The 21,601-nt window shown below is 41.6% G+C and overlaps 1 protein-coding gene and 1 non-coding gene across 2 annotated transcripts in view; both read right to left on the bottom strand.

Moving 5' to 3' along the window:
- Nucleotides 1-280: 280 nt before the first annotated feature.
- Nucleotides 281-387, bottom strand: LOC138431560 (U6 spliceosomal RNA). Its single transcript, XR_011253727.1, has one exon. It is a non-coding gene; the product is annotated as a U6 spliceosomal RNA (small nuclear RNA).
- Nucleotides 388-16,144: 15,757 nt separating this feature from the next.
- The window catches only part of CD53 (CD53 molecule), a 37,303-nt gene continuing 31,846 nt past the window's right edge, over nucleotides 16,145-21,601 (bottom strand). The window contains exons 6-8 of the mRNA XM_069599826.1: nucleotides 19,078-19,158; nucleotides 17,853-17,936; nucleotides 16,145-16,990 (exon numbers count right to left, since the gene is read on the bottom strand). Coding sequence (XP_069455927.1) covers nucleotides 16,919-16,990; nucleotides 17,853-17,936; nucleotides 19,078-19,158 — 237 coding nt within the window. The 3' untranslated portion in view covers nucleotides 16,145-16,918. The remainder of the gene's footprint in view (nucleotides 16,991-17,852; nucleotides 17,937-19,077; nucleotides 19,159-21,601) is intronic.

Here is a 21,601-nt window from a genome sequence, read left to right as displayed (position 1 = left end):
TATTTCTAGTTCTCTATAACACTAAAGTGTAACCCTTTGGGGTCTTTGACTTAAAGGAGGAAAGATCTCTTCTTATACTCTCCACCATGAGCAGATCCCCAAGTTTTCCTCCTGTACTCCATGTACCATAAGACTATGAAACTGATACCCAAGTTCATCTAATTTGGCAAAGGCCCTCAAATTCCTATTATTTCTCTGATACATACCATCACTATGTCTCTGAATTGAGAATTTCTTTCTTTGCAGCTCAGTAGTGTTTGTTTGCTGTCTTTCTTTCTTTTTTTAATTGGAAGTCTTCATTAATTTTCATATCATCCTTACACAGAGGGCATTCTAACCTTCTCTGTATCATTCCAATTCTAGCATTTGTGCTGCTGAAGAGAGCACTCAACAATGCTCTTAATAAAGCATTTTAAAGTTTTTATCTAGCATTTTAGTTATTTAAAATGGAAAGTTTATTTTTTTAGGTTCATGTATTTTTATTTTTTTTTTAATTTTTATTTTTACTTTATTTTACTTTACAATACTGTATTGGTTTTGCCATACATTGACATGAATCAGCCACGGGTGTACATGAGTTCCCAATCCTGAACCCCCCTCCCACCTTCCACCCCATATCATCTCTCTGGATCATCCCCATGCACCAGCCCCAAGCATCCTGTATCCTGTATCAAACATAGACTGGCGATTTGTTTCTTACATGATAGTATATATGTTTCAGTGCCATTCTCCCAAATCATCTCACCCTCTCCCTCTCCCTCAGAGTCCAAAAGTCCATTCTATACATCTGTGTCTCTTTTGCTGTCTCGCATACAGGGTTATCATTACCATCTTTCTAAATTCCATATATATGTGTTAGTATACTGTATTGGTGTTTTTCTTTCTGGCTTACTTCACTCTGTATAACCGGCTCCAGTTTCATCCATCTCATTAGAACTGATTCAAATGTATTCTTTTCAATGGCTGAGTAATACTCCATTGTGTATATGTACCACAGCTTTCTTATCCATTCATCTGCTGATGGACATCTAGGTTGTTTCCATGTCCTGGCTATTATAAACAGTGCGGAAATGAACATTGGGGTACATGTGTCTCTTTCAATTCTGGTTTCCTCGGTGTGTATGCCCAGCAGTGGAATTGCTGGGTCATAAGGCAGTTCTATTTGCAATTTTTAAAGGAATCTCCACACTGTTCTCCATAGTGGCTGTACTAGTTTGCATTCCCACCAACGGTGTAAGAGGGTTCTCTTTTCTTCACACCCTCTCCAGCATGTATTGCTTGTAGACTTTTGGATCTCAGCCATTCTGACTGGTGTGAAATGGTACCTCATTGTGGTCTTGATTTGCATTTCTCTGATAATGAGTGATGTTGAGCATCTTTTCATGTGTTTGTTAGCCATCCGTATGTCTTCTTTGGAGAAATGAAAAAAAAATTAAAAAAAAATAAAATGGAAAGCTTAGTCTAGTAATATTGCTATTGTTTTATCAGAAATAGAAATCTTCTTTTTCTTTTTGAGTCAATTTGGATGATTTCTACTATTTTAAAAAATTATCTCTACCACCTACATTTTAAACGTTATTTGACCTATTTTCTTTAACCATATTCCCTCAAGGGCTTTACATCTGTGGTTATGGCCCAATTTTCACCTGTAGTTAATTTGTACCTTTTCCATCTCTTTTTCTAACATGATCAGGCCAATATAATTAATAAAGACAAATAATTGATTAAAAGAGAAATAGGTAATAAAAGAAAATGTGATAAGATCTCTGAAATTTCTATGTGTGTTATGAAAGTACACACAAGAGACATTTTGGCAAGATTTAAATGGGAATAATTTAAATGTATGTAAAACTCTCATGCTTGGTAAAACTTCAAATAGATTGTGATGCCAAAAGCTCGGCCTCTGTGCATCAGTGTCGACTAGAATCTTGAAGACAGAGTTTTGAGTGAAGTAGAAAATACATATCATGTAAGGCCTCATAAGTGTAATAAGGTGCAAAAGGGGACACAGCAGACAGTTTTTGTTGCCAAAAAAACTATATGTCCCAACATGGGATGATTTGATGAGGAGTTTTATAGCAAGGGTGCAGCGTGGAGGCTGCTGATATGCTAAGAGCAGGGGAGTGCAGGGCCTCCACTCCTCTAATCTGGTCTCAGGTAATCTTGATCAGCTTCTCTGTTTCTTTTAATGTAACCTCAGGTGGTGTTTCTCTGATAAGAAGAATCAGTTAGTTCAGTCACTCAGTCATATCCAAATCTTTGATAACACATGGACTGCAGCATGTCAGGCTTTCCTGTCCATCCCCAACTCCCTTAGCTTGCTCAAACTTATGTCCATTACATCGGTGATGCCATCCAGCCATCTCATCCTCTGTTGTCCTCTTCTCCTGCCTTCAATCTTTCCCAGCATCAGGGTATTTTCCAATGAGTGGGATCTGCCCATCAAGTGGCCAAAGCTTCGGTTTCAGCATGAGTCCTTCCAATGAATATTCAGGACTGATTTCCTTTAGGATTGACCGGTTTGATCTCCTTGCAGTCCAAAGGACTCTCAAGAGTCTTCTCCAACACCACAGTTCAAAAGCATCAGTTCTTTGGTACTCAGCTTTCTTTATGGTAAGAAGAATGCTGACATGTAAAAGAGCTTAAAGACATTGATACCTGTATACTTTAAGATGGAATCAGAACCCTGCCTTAAGGCTGCATGGTCCACTGGAGAAGGGAATGGCAAGCCACTTCAGTATTCTTGCCTTGAGAACCCCATGAACAGTATGAAAAGGCAAAATGATAGGACACCAAAAGAGGAACTCCCCGGGTCATTAGGTGCCCAATATGCTACTGGAGATCAGTGGAGAAATAACTCCAGAAAGAATAAAGGGATGGAGCCAAGGAAAAACAATACCCAGCTGTGGATGTGACTGGTGATAGAAGCAAGATCCGATGCTGTAAAGAGAAATATTGCATAGCAACCTGGAATGTCAGGTCCATGAATCAAGGCAAATTGGAAGTGGTCAAACAAGAGATGGCAAGGGTGAATGTCGACATTCTAGGAATCAGCGAACTAAAATGGACTGGAATGGGTGAATTTAACTCAGATGACCATTATATCTACTACTGCGGGCAGGAATCCCTCAGATGAAATGGAGTAGCCATCATGGTCAACAAAAGAGTCCGATATGCAGTACTTGGATGCAATCTCAAAAATGACAGAATGATCTCTGTTTGTCTCCAAGGCAAACCATTCAATACCACAGTTATCCAAGTCTATGCCCCAACCAGTAACGCTGAAGAAGCTGAAGTTGAACAGTTCTATAAAGACCTACAAGACCTTTTAGAACTAACATGCAAAAAAGATATCCTTTTCATTCTAGGGGACTGGAATGCAAAAGTAGGAAGTCAAGAAACACCTGGAGGAACAGGCAAATTTGGCCTTGGAATGCAGAATGAAGCAGGGCAAAGACTAATAGAGTTTGCAAAGAAAATGCACTGGTCATAGCAAACACCCTCTTCCAACAACACAAGAGAAGACTCTACACATGGACATCACCAGATGTCAACACTGAAATCAGATTGATTATATTCTCTGCAGCAAAGATGGAGAAGCTCTACACAGTCAACAAAAACAAGACCAGAAGCTGACTGTGGCTCAGATCACGAACTCCTTATTACCAAATTCAGACTTAAATTGAAGAAATCTGGGAAAACCGCTAGACCATTCAGGTATGACCTAAATCAAATCCCTTATGATTATACAGTGGAAGTGAGAAATAGATTTAAGGGACTAGATCTGATAGATAGAGTGCCTGATGAATTATGGAATGAGGTTCATGACATTGTACAGGAGACAGGGATCAAGACCATCCCCATGGAAAAGAAAAGCAAAAAAGCAAAATGGCTGTCTGGGGAGACCTTACAAATAGCTGTGAAAAGAAGAGAAGCAAAAAGCAAAGGAGAAAAGGAAAGATATAAGCATCTGAATGCAGAGTTCCAAAGAATAGCAAGAAGAGATAAGAAAGCCTTCTTCAGCAATCAATGCAAAGAAATAGAGGAAAACAACAGAATGGAAAAGACTAGAGATCCCTTCAAAAAAATTAGAGATACCAAGGGAACATTTCATGCAAGAATGGGCTCAATAAAGGACAGAAATGGTATGGACCTAACAGAAGCAGAAGATATTAAGAAGAGGTGGCAAGAATACACGGAAGAACTGTACAAAAAAGATCTTCACGACCCAGATAATCATGATGATGTCATCACTCACCTAGAGCCAGACATCTTAGAATGTCAAGTCAAGTGGGCCTTAGAAAGCATCACTACGAACAAAGCTAGTGGAGGTGATGGAATTCCAGTGGAGCTGTTTCAAATCCTGAAAGATGATGCTGTGAAAGTGCTGCACTCAATATGCCAGCAAATTTGGAAAACTCAGCAGTGGCCACAGGACTGGAAAAGGTCAGCTTTCATTCCAATCCCAAAGAAAGGCAATGCCAAAGAATGCTCAAACTACCACACAATTGCACTCATCTCACATGCTAGTTAAGTAATGCTCAAAATTCTCCAAGCCAGGCTTCAGCAATACGTGAACCGTGAACTCCCTGATGTTCAAGCTGGTTTTAGAAAAGGCAGAGGAACCAGAGATCAAATTGCCAGCATCTGTTGGATCATGGAAAAAGCAAGCAAGTTCCAGAAAAACATCTATTTCTGCTTTATTGACTATGCCAAAGCCTTTGATTGTGCGGATCACAATAAAGTGTGGAAAATTCTGAAAGAGATGGGGATACCAGACCACCTGACCTGCCTCTTGAGAAACCTGTATGCAGGTCAGGAAGCAACAGTTAGAACTGAACATGGAACAACAGACTTGTTCCAGATAGGAAAAGGAGTATGTCAAGGCTGTATATTGTCACCCTGCTTATGTAACATATATGCAGAGTCCATCATGAGAAACGCTGGACTGGAAGAAACACAAGCTGGAATCAAGATTGCCGGGAGAAATATCAATAACCTCAGATATGCAGATGACACCACCCTTATGGCAGAAAGTGAAGAGGAACTAAAAAGCCTCTTGATGAAAGTGAAAGAGGAGAGTGAAAAAGTTGGCTTAAATCTCAACATTCAGAAAATGAAGATCATGGCATCTGGTCCCATCACTTCATGGGAAATATATGGGGAAACAGTGGAAACAGTGTCAGACTTTATTTTGGGGGGCTCCAAAATCACTGCAGATGGTGAGTGCAGCCATGAAATTAAAAGACGCTTACTCCTTAGAAGAAAAGTTATGACCAACCTAGATAGCATATTCAAAAGCAGAGACATTATTTTGCCGACTAAGGTCCGGTCTAGTCAAGGCTATGGTTTTTCCTGTGGTCATGTATGGATGTGAGAGTTGGACTGTGAAGAAGGCTGAGCACCAAAGAACTGATGCTTTTGAAGTGTGGTGTTGGAGAAGACTCTTGAGAGTCCCTTGGACTGCAAGGAGATCCAACCAGTCCATTCTGAAGGAGATCAACCCTCGGATTTCTTTTGAAGGAATGATGCTAAAGCTGAAACTCCAGTACTTTGGCCACCTCATCAGAAGAGTTGACTCATTGGAAAAGACTTTGATGCTGGGAGGGATTGAGGGCAGGAGGAGAAGGGAACGACAGAGGATGAGATGGCTGGATGGCATCACGGACTCGATGGACGTGAGTCTGAGTGAACTCCTGGAGATGATGATGAACAGGGAGGCCTGGCGTGCTGTGATTCATGGGGTCGCAAAGAGTAGGACATGACTGAGTGACTGAACTGAACTGATTGTTCCTGGCTGCCCCTCCCTTGTCTTTGCCTCCCTTCCCTTCCCAGATTCAGTCAGTCAGTCAGTCCAGTCACTCAGTCATGTCCGACTCTTTGCCACCCCGTGGACTGCAGCATACCAGCCCTCCCTGTCCATCAACAACTCCCAGAGCCTACTCAAACTCATGTCCATTTGAGTTGGTGATGACATTCAACCATCTCATCCTCTGTCATCTCCTTCTCCTGCTGCCTTCAATATTTCCCAGCATTAGGGTCTTTTCAAACGAGTCAGTCATTCACATCAGGTGGCCAAAGTATTGAAGTTTCAGCCTCAAAATCACTTCTTCAGATGAATATTCAGGACTGATTTTCCTTTAGAATTGACTGGTTGGATCTCCTTGCAGTCCAAGGGACTCTCAAGAATCTTCTCCTACACTGCAGTTGAAAAGCATCAATTCTTCAGAACTCAGCTTTCTTTACAGTCTAACTGTTATATCTATACGTGACTACTGGAAAAACCATAGCCTTGCCTAGATGGACCTTTGTTGGCAAAATAATGTCTCTGCTTTTTAATATACTGTCTATATTGGTCATAACTTTCCTTTCAAGGAGTAAGCATCTTTTAATTTCATGGCTGCAGTCACCATCTGCAGTGATTTTGGAGCCCAAAAAAGTAAAGTCTGACACTGTTTCCACTGTTTCCCCGTCTATTTGCCATGAATTGATGGGACAGGATGCTATTCTCTTAGTTTTCTGAATGTTGAGCTATAGCCACCTTTTTCCAGTCTCCTTTTTCACTTTCATCAAGAGGATCTTTAGTTCTTTGCTTTCTGTCATAAGAGTGGTGTCATCTGCATATCTGAGGTTATTGATATTTCTCCCAGCAATGTTGATTCCAGTTTGTGCTTCCTCCAGCCCAGCATTTCTCATGATGTACTCTGCATATATGTTACATAAGCAGGGTGACAATATACGGCCTTGACGTACTCGTTTCCTGATTCGGAACCAGTCTGTTGTTCCATGTTCAGTTCTAACTGTTGCTTCCTGACCTGCATGCAGATTTCTCAAGAGGCAGGTTAGGTGGTCTGGTATTCCCATCTCTTGAAGAATTTTCCACAGTTTACTGTGATCCACACAATCAAAGGCTTTGGCATAGTCAATAAAGCAGAAATAGATGTTTTTCTGGAACTTGCTTGCTTTTTCCATGATCCAACAGATGCTGGCAATTTGATCTCTGGTTCCTCTGCCTTTTCTAAATCCAGCTTGAACATCTGGCAGTTCATGGTTCACATATTGCTGAAGCCTGGCTTGGAGAATTTTGAGCATACCTTTGCTAGCGTGTGAGATGAGTGCAGTTGTGCCATAGTTTGAGCATTCTTTGGCCTTGCCTTTCTTTGGGATTGGAATGAAAGCTGACCTTTTCCAGTCCTGTGGCCACTGCTGAGTTTTCCAAATTTGCTGGCATATTGAATAAAGCACTTTCACAGCATCAGCTTTCAGGATTTGAAATAGCTCCACTGGAATTCCATCAACTCCACTAGCTTTGGTCGTAGTAATGCTTCCTAAGGCCCACTTGACTTGACATTCCAGGATGTCTGGCTCTAGGTGAGTAATCACACCATCGTTGTTATCTGGGTCTTTTTGTTTAGTTCTTTTATGTGTTCTTGACACCTCTTCTTAATATTTTCTGCTTCTCTTAGGTCCATAACATTTCTGTCCTTTATTGTGCCCATCTTTGCATGAAATATTCCCCTGGTATCTCTAATTTTCTTGAAGAGATCTCTAGTTTTTCCCATTCTATTGTTTTCCTCTATTTCTTTGCACTGATCACTGAGGAAGGCTTTCTTATATCTCTTTGCTATTCTTTAAACTCTGCATTCAAATGGGTATATCTTTCCTTTTCTCCTTTGCTTTTCACTTCTCTTCTTTTCACAGCTATTTGTAAGGCCTCCCCAGACAGCCATTTTGCTGTTTTACTTTTCTTTTTCTTGGGAATGGTCTTTATCACTGCCTCCTGTACAAATGTCACGAACCTCCATCCATGGTTCATCAGGCACTCTGTCTATCAGATCTAGTTTGTTAAATCTATTTCTCACTTCCACTGTATAATTGTAAGGGATTTGACTTTGGTCATAGCTGAATGGTCTAGTAGTTTTCCCTACTTTCTTCAATTTATGTTGAATTTGATAATATGGAGTTCATGATCTGAGCCACAGTCAGCTCCCCATCTTGTTTTTGCTGACTGTGTAGAGCTTCTCCATCTTTGGCTGCAAAGAATATAATCAACCTGATTTCAGTGTCAACCATCTGGTGGTATCCATGTGCAGAGTCTTCTCTTGTGATGTTGAAAGACAGTGTTTGCTATGACCAGTGTAATCTCTTGGCAAAACTCTGTTAGCCTTTGCCCTACTTCATTCTGTACTCCAAGGCCAATTTTCCTGTTGTTCCAGGTATCTCTTGACTTCCTACTTTTGCATTCCAGTACCCTAGAATGAAAAGGTCATCTTTTGGGTGTTGTTAGTTCTAGAAGGTCTTATAGGTCTTCATAAAACTGTTCAACTTTAGCTTCTTCAGCACTGATGGTTGAGGCATAGACTTGGTTTACCATGATATTGAATGGTTTGCCTTGGAAACAAACAGAGATCGTTCTGTTTTTGAGATTATATCCCAAGTACTGCATTTCAGACTCTTGTTGACTATGATGGCTACTCCATTTCTTGTAAGTAATTCTCACCCACAATAGTAAATATAATGGTCGTCTCAGTTAAATTCACCCATTCCAGTCCATTATAGTTCACTCATTCCTAGAATATCAATGTTCACTCTTGCCATCTCCTGTTTGACCACTTTCAACTTGCCTTGATTCACGGACCTAACATTCCAGGTTCCTATGCAGTATTGTTCTTTACTATACAATATGGTTCTTTACAGCTCGACTTTGCTTCCATCACCAGTCCCACCTCAAGCTGGCACTGGGAACTGAGGGCATAGCTCAGGACCAGAGAGGGGAGAAACTCACCCAAGGTCTCACTACTGGTCAGTAGATGAAGCAGAAGCAAGTCTCAGGCTCCTGCATCTACACATTTGATGGGAGAGGGAGGAGGCAGTATTCCGCCCTCTTGACACATGACCTTTGCCTTAGTCAGTAGACAAGAGGCACGTGTCAGCTCACTTCTGACTTTGCAAGGGGTTCCAAGCCCACCTCTGAGGCCCAGGAATGTAAGGATTATTTCTAATAAACTCTAGAGAGAGGAACAGGGGGTTTTCTCAGGAGGAAATGGCATTAGGCCACCTCTAAGAACATACCTCCTCCCCATGCCTTCTGCATGCCAGGCATAGCCCTATGCCATTTGCATTCTCCATCTCACTTACTCTTCACTACAGCCCTAGAAGCATGGGCCAGTGTCAGGCCCAATTTGCAGATGAAGAAACTGAGGCTCGTCCAAGGATCAGTGGCTGCACAGGTGCAGGAGAGCCTAGAGAGCTATCCCACATTGAAGGTCAGGAAGGGTGGCAGTGAGGAGGTACCCCTTATCCAAGGTAAGGAGCAGTGGCTGCCCTTTGCTGGAGCAGCTGTGAAGAAATACCCCACACCCAAGGTAAGAGAAACCCAAGTAAGATGGTAGGTGTTGCAAGAGGGTATCAGAGGGCAGACACACTGAAACCATACTCACAGAAAACTAGTTAATCTAATCACACTAGGACTACAGCCTTGTCTAACTCAGTGAAACTAAGCCATGCCCGTGGGGCAACCCAAGATGGGAGGGTCATGGTGGAGAGGTCTAACAGAATGTGGTCCACTAGAGAAGGGAATGGCAAACCACTTCAGTATTCTTGCCTTGAGAACCCCATGAACAGTATGAAAAGGCAAAATGATAGGATACCAAAAGAGGAACTCCCCAGGTCAATGGGTGCCCAATATGCTACCTGAGATCAGTGGAGAAATAACTCCAGAAAGAATGAAGGGATGGAGCCAAAGCAAAACAATACCCAGCTGTGGGTGTGACTGGTGATAGAAGCAAGATCCAATGCTGTAAAGAGAAATATTGCATAGCAACCTGGAATGTCAGGTCCATGAATCAAGGCAAATTGGAAGTGGTAACAAGAGATGGCAAGATTGATCATCGACATTCTAGGAATCAGTGAACTAAAATGGACTGGAATGGGTGAATTTAACTCAGATAACCATTATATCTACTACTGCAGGCAGGAATCCCTCAGAAGAAATGGAGTAGCCATCATGGTCAACAAAAGAGTCTGAAATGCAGTACTTGGATGCAATCTCAAAAATGACAGAATGATCTCTGTTCATCTCCAAAGCAAACCATTCAGGGTCACAGTAGTCCAAATCTATGCCCCAACCAGTAATGCTGAAGGAGCTGAAGTTGAACAGTTCTATGAAGACCTACAAGACCTTGTAGAACTAACACCCCAAAAAGATGTCCTTTTCATTCTAGGGGACTGGAATGCAAAAGTAGGAAGTCAAGAAACACCTGGAGTAAAAGGCAACTTTGGCCTTGGAATGAAGAATAAAGCAGGGCAAAGACTAATCAGAGTTTTGCCAAGAGAATGCACTGGTCATAGCAAACACCCTCTTCCAACAACACAAGAGAAGACTCTACACATGGACATCACCAGATGGTCAACACCAAAATCAGATTGATTATATTCTACACAGCCAAAGATGGGAAGCTCTACACAGTCAACAAAAACAAGACCAAGAGCTGACTGTGGCTCAGATCATGAACTCCTTATTACCAAATTCAGACTTAAATTGAAGAAAGCTGGGAAAACCACTAGACCATTCAGGTATGACCTAAATCAAATCCCTGATGATTATACAGTGGAAGTGAGAAATAGATTTAAGGGACTAGATCTGATAGGTAGATTGCTTGATGAATTATGGAATGAGGTTCATGACATTGTACAGGAGACAGGGATCAAGACCATCCCCATGGAAAAGAAAAGCAAAAAAGCAAAATGGCTGTCTGGGGAGACCTTACAAATAGCTGTGAAAAGAAGAGAGGTGAAAAGCAAAGGAGAAAAGGAAAGATATAAGCATCTGAATGCAGAGTTCCAAAGAATAGCAAGAAGAGATAAGAAAGCCTTCTTCAGTGATAAGTGCAAAGAAATAGAGGAAAACAACAGAGTGGGAAAGACTAGAGATCTCTTCAAGAAAATTAGAGACACCAAGGGAACATTTCATGCAAAGATGGGCTCAATAAAGGACAGAAACGGTATGGACCTAACAGAAGCAGAAGATATTAAGAAGAAGTGGCAAGAATACACGAAAGAACTGTACAAAATGATCTTCACGACCCGTATGATCACTATGGTGTGATTACTCACCTAGAGCCAGACATCCTAGAATGTGAAGTCAAGTGGGCCTTAGGAAGCATCACTATGAACAAAGCTAGTGGAGGTGATGGAATTCCAGCGGAGCTATTTCAAATCCTGAAAGATGATGCTGTGAAAGTGCTTCACTCAATATGCCAGCAAATTTGGAAAACTCAGCAGTGGCCACAGGACTGGAAAAGGTCAGCTTTCATTCCAATCCCAAAGAAAGGCAAGGCCCTAGAATGCTCAAACTACCGCACAATTGCACTCATCTCACATGCTAGTAAAGGAATGCTCAAAATTCTCCAAGCCAGGCTTCAGCAATACATGAACCGTGAACTGCCAGATGTTCAAGCTGAATTTAGAAAAGGCAGAGGAACCAGAGATCAAATTGCCAACATCTGCTGGATCATGGAAAAGGCAAGAGAGTTCCAGAAAAACATCTATTTCTGCTTTATTGACTATGCCAAAGCCTTTGATTGTGCGGATCACAATAAAGTGTGGAAAATTCTGAAAGAGATGGGAATACCAGACCACCTGACCTGCCTCTTGAGAAATCTGTATGCAGGTCAGGAAGCAACAGTTAGAACTGGACATGGAACAACAGACTGGTTCCAAATAGGAAAAGGAGTACATCAAGGCTGTATATTGTCACCCTGCTTATTTAACTTCTATGCAGAATACATCATGAGAAACTCTGGGCTGAAGGAAGCACAAGCTGGAATCAAGATTGCCGGGAGAAATATCAATAACCTCAGATATGCAGATGACACCACCCTTATGGCAGAAAGTGAAGAGGAACTAAAAAGCCTCTTGATGAAAGTGAAAGAGGAGAGTGAAAAAGTGGTCTTAAAGCTCAACATTCATAAAACAAAGATCATGGCATCTGGTCCCATCACTTCATGGGAAATAGATGGGGAAACAGTGGAAACAGTGTCAGACTTTATTTTGGGGGGCTCCAAAATCACTGCAGATGGTGACTGCAGCCATGAAATTAAAAGACGCTTACTCCTTGGAAGAAAAGTTATGACCAACCTAGATAGCATATTCAAAAGCAGAGATATCACTGCAAACTAAGGTCCGTCTAGTCAAGACTATGGTATTTCCAGTAGTCATGTATGGATGTGAGTGTTGGACTGTGTAGAAGGCTGATCGCCGAGGAATTGTTGCCTTTGAACTGTGGTGTTGGAGAAGATTCTTGAAAGTCCCTTGGACTGCAAGGAGATCCAGCCAGTCCATTCTGAAGGAGATCAGCCCTGGGATTTCTTTGGAAGGAATGATGCTAAAGCTGAAACTCCAGTACTTTGGCCACCTCATGCGAAGAGTTGACTCATTGGAAAAGACTTTGATGCTGGGAGGGATTGAGGGCAGGAGGAGAATGGGACGACAGAGGATGAGATGGCTGAATGGCATCACTGACTCGATGGACGTGAGTCTGAGTGAACTCCGGGAGTTGGTGATGGACAGGGAGGCCTGGTGTGCTGGGATTCATGGGGTCGCAAAGAGTCGAACACCACTGAGCGACTGAACAGCGACTGAACTCCATCACCAATTACATGCCCAATTGGGTGTTGTTTTTGCTTTGGCTCTATCTCTTCATTTCTCTACTGACCTGGGGAGTTCCTCTTTCAGTATTCTATCATTTTGCATTTCATACTGTTCATGTGGTTCTCAAGGCAAGAATACTGAAGTGGTTTTTCATTCCCTTCTCCAGGTAACCACATTTTGTCAGAATTCTCCACCATGACCCATCTGTCTCTGGCGGCCCTACATGGCATGGCTTATAGTTTCATTGAGTTAGACAAGGCTGTGGTCCATGTGATTAGATTGGTTAGTTTTCTGGGATTGTGGTTTTCATTCTTTCTGCCCTCTAATGGAGAAGGATAAGAGGCTTATGGAGGCTTCCTGATGGGAGATATTGACTAGGGGTGAAAACTGGGTCTCATTCTGATAGGCGGGACCAGGCTCAGTAAATCTTTAATCCAATTTTCTGTTGATGGGTGGAGCTGTGTTCCCTCCCTGCTATTTACCTGGAGCCAAACTATGGTGGGGACTTCCCTAGTGGCTCAGATGGTAAAGTGTCTGTCTACAATGCGAGAGACCCGGGTTCAACCCCTGGGTTGGGAAGATCCCCTGGAGAAGGAAGTGGCAATCCACTCCAGTATATTGCCTGGAAAATCCCATGGACAGAGGAGCGTGGAAGGCTACCATCCATAGGGTCCCAAAGAGTCAGACACGACTGAGCAACTTCACTTCACTTCACTTCACTTCAAACTATAGTGGAGGTAATGAAGATAATGGAGACCTCCTTCAAAAGATCCCACGCATGTACTACTACACTCAGTGCCCCAAACCCTGCAGCAGGCCACCACCAACCTCTGCCTCTGCTAGAGACTCCTGAACACTCACAGGCAAGACTGGGTCAGTCTCTTGAGGGGTCCCTCCTTTCTCTTGGGTCCTGGTGCACACAAAGTTCTGTTTGTCCCCCCCAAGAGTCTGTCTCCCAGTCCTGTGTAAGTTCTGGCAGCTCTGTGATGTGGTTAATGGCGACCTCTCCAAGAAAGCTTATGCCATACCTAAGATTAGCAACTATTCCCAGATTAGCAACTATTTGAATCTTCCCTTTGGAACTCAGGACTTCCCTGGTGGCTTAGACAGTAAAGAATCTGCCTGCAATGTGGTACACCTGGGTTCGATCCTTGGATTGGAAAGATCCCCTGGAGAAAGAAATGGCAACCCACTCCAGTATTCTTGCCTGGGAAACCCCATGGACAGAGCAGCCTGATGGGCTGTAGTCTTTGGGGTCACAAAGAGTCAGACATGCCCAAGTGAGTGACACTTTGGAACTCAGGGAAGATCATAGAGGCAGGAATCAAGAAACGGGGACAGTTTTGTTCCTTTTTATGGATGAGTAATAATCCATTGTGTGTGTGTGTGTGTATATATATATACATATATACCACATTTTCTTTATTCATTCCTCTGCTAATGGACATTTAGGTTGCTTCCATGTCCTGGCTATTGTAAAAGTGCTGCAATAAACATTAGGGTGCATGTATCTTTTGGAATTATGTTTTTCTCTGGATATATGCCAGTAGTGGGATTGGTGTGTCATACGGTACTTCTATTTTTAGTTTTTTTTACAGAACCTCCAAACTGTTCTCTATAGACTGCAGTCTACCAGGCTCATCTGCCCGTGGGATTTTTCAAGAATACTGGAGTGGGTTGCCGTTTCCTCCTCAAGGGAATCCTCCCAACCCAGGGATTGAACCCTGTGTGTCTTACATGTCTCCTGCATTGGCAGGCAGGTTCTTTACTACTAGTGCCACCTGGAAAGCCCACTGTTCTCTATAGTGGTTGTAAAAGGAATGAAATTGTGCCATTTGCAAAGGTGTGGATGGACCTAGAAGCCGTCATACAAAGTGAAGTCAGAAAGAGAAAAATAAATATCGTATATTGACACATATATGTGGAATCTAGAAAAATGGTACAGATGAACCTATTTACAAAGCAGAGTTCCTGGGACAGCAAGGAGATCAAACCTGTCAATGCTAAAGGAAATCAACCCTGAATATTCATTGGAAGGATTGATGCCGAAGCTGAAGCTCAAGCTCCAATACTTTGGCCACCTGATGCGAAGAGCCAACTCATTGGGAAAGACCCTGATGCTGAGAAAGATTGAGGACAGGAGGAGAAGGGGATGACAGAGGATGAAATAGTTGGATGGCACCATTGACTCAAAGGAAATGAGTTTAGCAAACTCCAGGAGATAGTGAAGGACAGGGAAGCCTGGTGTGCTGTAGTGCATTGGGTCACAAAGAGTTGGATATGACTTAGTGACTGAACAACAACAACAAAGACAATTAAATTTAGCTTCTCCTAAGCCAAAAAATCATGGTGTGGCTGATCACCTCTAAGACAGCTCCCAGTGGTCTCTACCCCATAGTTTCTATATGCTGTATAATTTCCTCCCTTCAAGTGTAAACTTTTCAACTTACTTCTAAGGAATAGTGTACAGCAGGACAGTTGTGATGGCATTCTTGACTTAGCTTATAAAAGGAGTTAATGGCTTGTTTTGGGTGCTGTATTTCATGCTGTCTCTTGAATGTCTTGCTCTGGGGAGAATCAGTTGCCATGTCATAAGACAGTGCTGTGGATAGGTACATGTGGCAAAGAACTGATGCCTACCAGGAGCCATACTGAAATGGTGTAACTCAGACTGAGACTTGAAATCAATAGTTTAACTGAAATCCATACCTGATTTCAGGTGTTAATGAAATTCAGGTTCTTGATGTCTCATCACAGAAAGAATTCAGTGAGAGACAAAGTGATAGGTAAGAAGTGGATTTATTTAGATAGAAACACACTCCACAGACAGAGTGTGGGCCACCTCAGAAGGCAAGAGTGGCCTCACAATGTGGTGTGGTTAGTTTTCATGGGATGGGCAATTTTATAGGCTGATGAGTGGGAGGATTATTCCAATTATTTTGGGGAAAGGGCAGAGATTTCCAGGAATCAGGTCACCTCTAACTGTTTGATCTTTGATAGTCAGGCTCAGAACTGTCATGGCACTGTTGGATGTATCACTTAGCTTATGTTAGAGTATTACAATAAATGTGTGATGAAGCTCAAAGTCCACTGGAAATCGAATACTCCACCATCTTGGACCTAGTTGGTTTTAACCAGTTTTTGTCATATCCTATGTTTATGTCATTCTTTTAAAGGCTATGCCCTGCCCCCTTCCCTCCTCTTTCAATATGAGAACTTAGAAGTGTGTCCTCTTCTAGTTGAGACTTGAGATGACTGCAGCTGACATCTTGACTGTAGTCATGAGGGAGATCACAAGCCAGAATCAGCCAGTTAAGCTGCTCTCAGATTTATGATCCACAAAAACTGTGAGATAATAAACATTTGTTGTTGTGACAAATTTTGTAGTAATTCATTATTTAGCAATAGATAACTAATATCCCTAACTTGCAGGCAGAACAATCAGGCTGGGTCATGAAAACTATACTTGAGACAAAGGATGAGAAGGTAGTGATTGAGAGATCATAAGCTATTTTATTTATTGAAGAATTAAAATATTACATTAAGAAAAAACTTATCTGAAAGAGAATTAACACCAGAACTCTTTTGAATGTGATTATTACCTCAACCACCAGAAATACTGATCCTGCTGAATTCCTTCATAGTTATGTAAATCAAAGTCTAAGCAATTGGCTGAAATCAGGATGTGAGTCATTGGACAGTTCCTCTTAGAAAGACTTAGATGAATCATAAAGAAACTGAAATGAAACCTAACTTTTGGAGAAAGAGTATTTTTGTCATTCCTGTAGCCAAGGCCCCTAGTCAAAAGGAAACAGAGGATTGTGATAATGATCCAGTGAATCTGCCCCCAGAGCTCCCTTAAGCTTATCTCTTGTTTGACTTTGGAGTGTGGACTGTGTGTGATTTAGAGGCCAGAGACTTTTTGGCAATGGAAAGATGCAGAAAGTCAAGCTACAGACCCATCCTTTGATTTTGAGCCATTAGTACCACAGGTTCTCTTGCCCTTTCATGTCTGACAAATGATCAGGTATTAAAGAATGATAGGGCTACTGCCATGAGTGAGTAAAGGATTGTCTTGCTGTCTGTCAGGGAAGTGCCTAACCAACACCCTCTTCTCTAGTTGTGTAAGTCAGGGACTCCATAAGGAAGAGATGGGAGGGAGAACAAGGACACCAATTCAAGAGGTGGTCATTTAGGACTTCATGATACAAGTTGTTTTGGATTTCCAGCGATGAAAGAAGTCTCTCCAGCACATGGTAGCAGCAGGTCAGAGTCCTAGGGCCTGACTGGTTTTGTCAATCTGGCAGTTCAAGGTCAGTGCAAAGGACATCCCTAATACCTGAGGAAAGAGTTGGTAAAAAGTGAGGTCTTTACACGTAAAACATCTCACCCACAGTCCCTAGGATGAGTCCCAGAGGAAAAGAAAGTGTCCATCACACTGAAACTACCCTTCCTACTATCACTTCTAATTCCTTCTCGAGAGTTTTCTCCTTTAGCTTTAGGATGGCAGTGGGGAGACAAGTAAGGGTGATGATGGCAAGATAATGGAATATTAAGTGCTGAGACATCTTTTTGTCTTCTTAAGAAACCACAGAAATCCTGCTGCTGGTATAATGAAGTTCTGCACAGGTCAATACTTTGCACAAAGGTGCAATGAGTCTTCTCTACCCATGCCTTAGGCCTCCTTGGTTTCCAAGCAGAGAAAAATCATTTCTCTTTGAGCTTCCTAAGTAGATCTTAGCTAATCTGTGATACACTCAAGACACTTGGGTATAAAAATAGTAGGAATATAACATAATAAAACAGAACAAGGAATTATCCCCATTCACTCCTGACTTGTCAAGATAAGCAGAGAAGCAATGAGGAAATTGATTACAGTTTCATCACCAACTCCTCCTTAGCACACAAGGTCAATTTTTCAAGTGAAATGTTTTATTTAACAGGCTTTTCCATATGAGCTGAATGAGGAACCAAAGTAAGGTTCCATTTAGTGGCTTTTAATTTGACCATGATACACTCATTTCTATTAGGGATAAATTGACCAGATAGATCTTACAGCATTATTTTCTGTATGCCTTAAACTGGTAATAATATAATTTTCTACTTGAATAGGGGAGCCCATATTTATCAAGCACATACTTTAAAAATTACATGACTTAACTCATTTAATTCTCAAAATAGTCCTCTGATTAAGCTCTTACCTGGATTACACATACACAGATAGTGGTGATTCCAATATACAGGAAATTAGAGTGAAACCACTGTTTTGCTTGTATATAGCAACCCTAGAAAAAATTACATGTACAAATGACACTACTATATTACTCAACTTTATCAAGAGGCTTATTTGGGATGATAGTTTGTCTCTTGCCAAGACATTTAGGACAGGCATTATATACATATATATATATATATATATATATATAAAATATGGATAATATTACAATATTATCCATATCCATTATTAATATTATAATATATTATATATATATAATATGAATGAAGAAATGAGCATGAAGTAGAGAACATTAAACTAGAGACTTTTCCAGTATTGTTATCATTACAGTGGAAGTAAATAAAGTAGAAGTCTTATATATTTACACACTGCATTAAATTAGCTCCCAAGAGGCAGGTAAACAACATATGTCCTTGTATTTTTTGAACATTCACTATTGTCTTGGCATTGACAAATAGGAATATAAGCTATGCAATCCTATGACTAGTTGCATTTCAGCTTCTGCTTCAAAAGCCAGTAATGATATCATAGCCCTACCAAGCTGCAGGGCAGTTGCTGGTTGGTGGGTGCCCCAGTCTTTCTTCACAGACTGCCCACCCACCCAAATTCCAGAGATTTCCAAACAATATCAAGTGGGTGACATGGGTAACAGGACCTTAGGGACTTGGTCTAGTTGGAAGATGATTTGGGCTTCTTCTCTGGATCTAGTCAGAAGTTCCATCAACTTTTTCACCCTCAGCTCCTCACTCTTCACTTATAATTAATTCTGCTAAGGAGTTGGATGCTGCCATCTCCAAGGAATGAGAGCAGGGAAATAAGTAGAAAGAGAAGCTTTTCTGCTTCTACCTTGCAAATTTCACTTTCAATCATAAGAAGACCTAATTATTACTCAAGAAAAATCTAAACACAGTCTTTTGCCACTATCACATAAACTTTTCCCCTCTAATATAATAGTCCAGAGTAGCAAGATTCTTAATGGCATCTCTAGTCTAGATAAACTTGTTCTTTTCTTTTGCTTATGTTTTCTTTTTTGTTTTTCTTATTTTCTAGTTATATGTCTCCCTGGTCTCTCTTTTGTTTGAGGTTTCCTGTTTATGGCTGGGATCCAGTCCTGCATGACTGGATTTCTAAGGGAATTAAAGGTTTCATCACAGTGGCCAATAGCAGAAACGTTTCCAAAAATAAATTACCTTAACAGTTGAGCCTTTGGGGCAAGATGCTGGTACTCCAGATGTCCAGTCACTCGTGCCATTTACACCACAACATTGCAGCTGAAAGCCAAAGCCCCAAAAAGCAATGGTTAGTCAGATAACAGAAAGAAGACCATGGGCCTTGGAGAAAAGGTGAACCTTTCTGATTTGACTCTATAGCAGAAAATATAGAACTGACTTGTTTACTATGGCTCCTTAGAATTGAGTACTTTCAAACATGTTATGCCATTTTGTTCACAAACCTGTTATACCAATTTATTTACATAAAACTTCTTGAAGTAGAGAGGGCATATTTAACTTATTCACATTTTATAGATCAAAAATTAGGCACACAGGGGACTTTATAGTGGAGGGATCAGACTGACCACACCTAGACCCACTGTATGTCTGTTAGCATAGCTGATGCCATCTTGGGCCCTTACAGTTTCTCCTGTCCTACACTGACCCTACCCCTGTGCAGTGAATCACTTCTATGTCATTAAGGGCTTTATAAATAATAGATATTGTGGCCTTTATGCTCCATTAGTTCCCAAACAATGATGAAAACTTTTGCTGATGTATTTTTGGCACCCAGATGACTAGTTACCATTCATCTTGACTTAGGAGTGCATGTCCTGTTTCCAAGCACCTACCTCCATACCCTAAGTTAACTATAAAATCCTCCTAACAACCCCGTGGCAGTGTGGAGTGTAGATGTGAATGCTTCCAAATTGTCCACCTGATCCTGATACCACCCTGTGAGTAAGCTACTGTTTAACAAACTGACCCAGTGATTATATGGAGCTACCCAGCTTGTTTTTGTCTCAAGATGCCTTCTCAGTTCACTGGGCATTTTCTGTTCCTTCCATCCTTAGACAATTGGCAAGCTAGGCAGGAGACTGAAAATGATGCAAAAATGTGTGAAGGGGCCAAGCAGGGAAAAGCTTGCTGTTGTGGGAGAAATCCCAGGTTGGCCAGCCATTTCCATGTGAGGTGATCTGGCTAAATTTATGGAACAATTCAGGCTGATGCAAGTGTACATGGACACAATGGAAACACCAAAGGACTTACTAAATACATTAACCAAAGAGGTAGCAAAGCAAAAGTGGGGGGGGGGGCGGGGGGAGCAAAAGCAAGTGATCTATTGCAGCTGGTGCATGGCCTTTGTTATGCACTCTAAAATTTAGCACAGAAAAGGAATTACAGCTCAGCTAGGCACTAGAGAGAGATGTATGGATGGCATGTTCTACAACTTAGGACGTTATGTCAAAGAAAGTACAACAGGAAGAACCTACTGAAATGATGGAATGTAAGATGGCTAAATGTGGGGCCCTAGGCTACCCCATTCAAAGGTGAGGACTATTATTTCACAGGACACCTGGGACATCAAGAGGTGGAATTCTTGGGCTCATGACTCCTCAGAAGATGAGGACATAATTATAGAAGAAGAAGAAGAGGACCAGCAGTCACAGCCTCTGATTCAAACTAAAGCATGGGATGCTAGAGAACTGAGAGATAATAGGAAGGAAATGGCAACCCACTCCAGTATTCTTGTGTGGAGAATCCCATGGACAGAGGAGCCTGGCAGGCTACAGTCCATGGGGTCATAAGAGTCGGATATGACTTAGCAATTAAACCGCCGCAAGAGCTGAAAAACAACCCCATGAGATTTTTCCTCCCTGAACTAGTAGAAATTGCCAGAATATTTAAACAAAAAGTAGAGAGGGCACTGCAGCCTAAGTTCTCCATCTGTGCGATACTGGGGACAATGGCATTGTGTTAAAAGGGCCACAGATGTGTACAATGGCTTCTGTTATAGCACCAACTGCCTTCTGGCAATGTTTGTATGGGGCTGGTGTGGGAGAAAAATGAGGGTGCCCAGCCAACTTACTTAAATGGATATTTGCAGGTATACCCTGGATACCTAAGGATTAGGGGTGGGGTCAAGGGTGCTCCTTGGCATGCAGGTCCCAGATTGAACAGACTATTTATTGGTCCTGCACCAATAAACAGATTGTTCTAGCATATACTGTACAAAATACACCATGATTTACGGAAATCCATCTAAGTTCCAAGGGGAAGTAGCAACCATTGATGGGATATGAGGTCAAACACTGTAAAGTGAAACAAGTGAGCTTGTATTTACAAATCAGAAGATTGCCTCCCCTTCCTTTTCTGGTTTATCTTCACCCATATCTGAGTATATTTTGGGTGTGTATGTCGTATAGGACCTGGACCTCAAACCACCATGGGTGAGTTCGACTTATGGATCAGACACTCAAGATTATAAAGGTTAGTCATGCTAAATGGGAGTTGTAAATTTGCCTATCCCCCCAGAGAGTAGTAGCAATAAACAACAATAATGGGTACCTGGGGGATAAGAAAAAATAACTTCTACCATTAAGGAATTAGAGAAAGTGGTGGTTATAATACCAGCACAAAGTCTATTCAGTAGCCCCATGAAGCCAGTGAAAAAACCAAATGGTACCTGGTGTATGGCAGTAGACTATAGAGAATTAATCAA

Source organism: Ovis canadensis, chromosome 1 (assembly GCF_042477335.2).
Source record: "Ovis canadensis isolate MfBH-ARS-UI-01 breed Bighorn chromosome 1, ARS-UI_OviCan_v2, whole genome shotgun sequence".
In the NCBI taxonomy this organism is placed as follows: Eukaryota; Metazoa; Chordata; class Mammalia; order Artiodactyla; family Bovidae; genus Ovis; species Ovis canadensis.
Note: the sequence above shows the minus strand (reverse complement) of the source record. Positions and strands in the feature narration are given on the sequence as shown.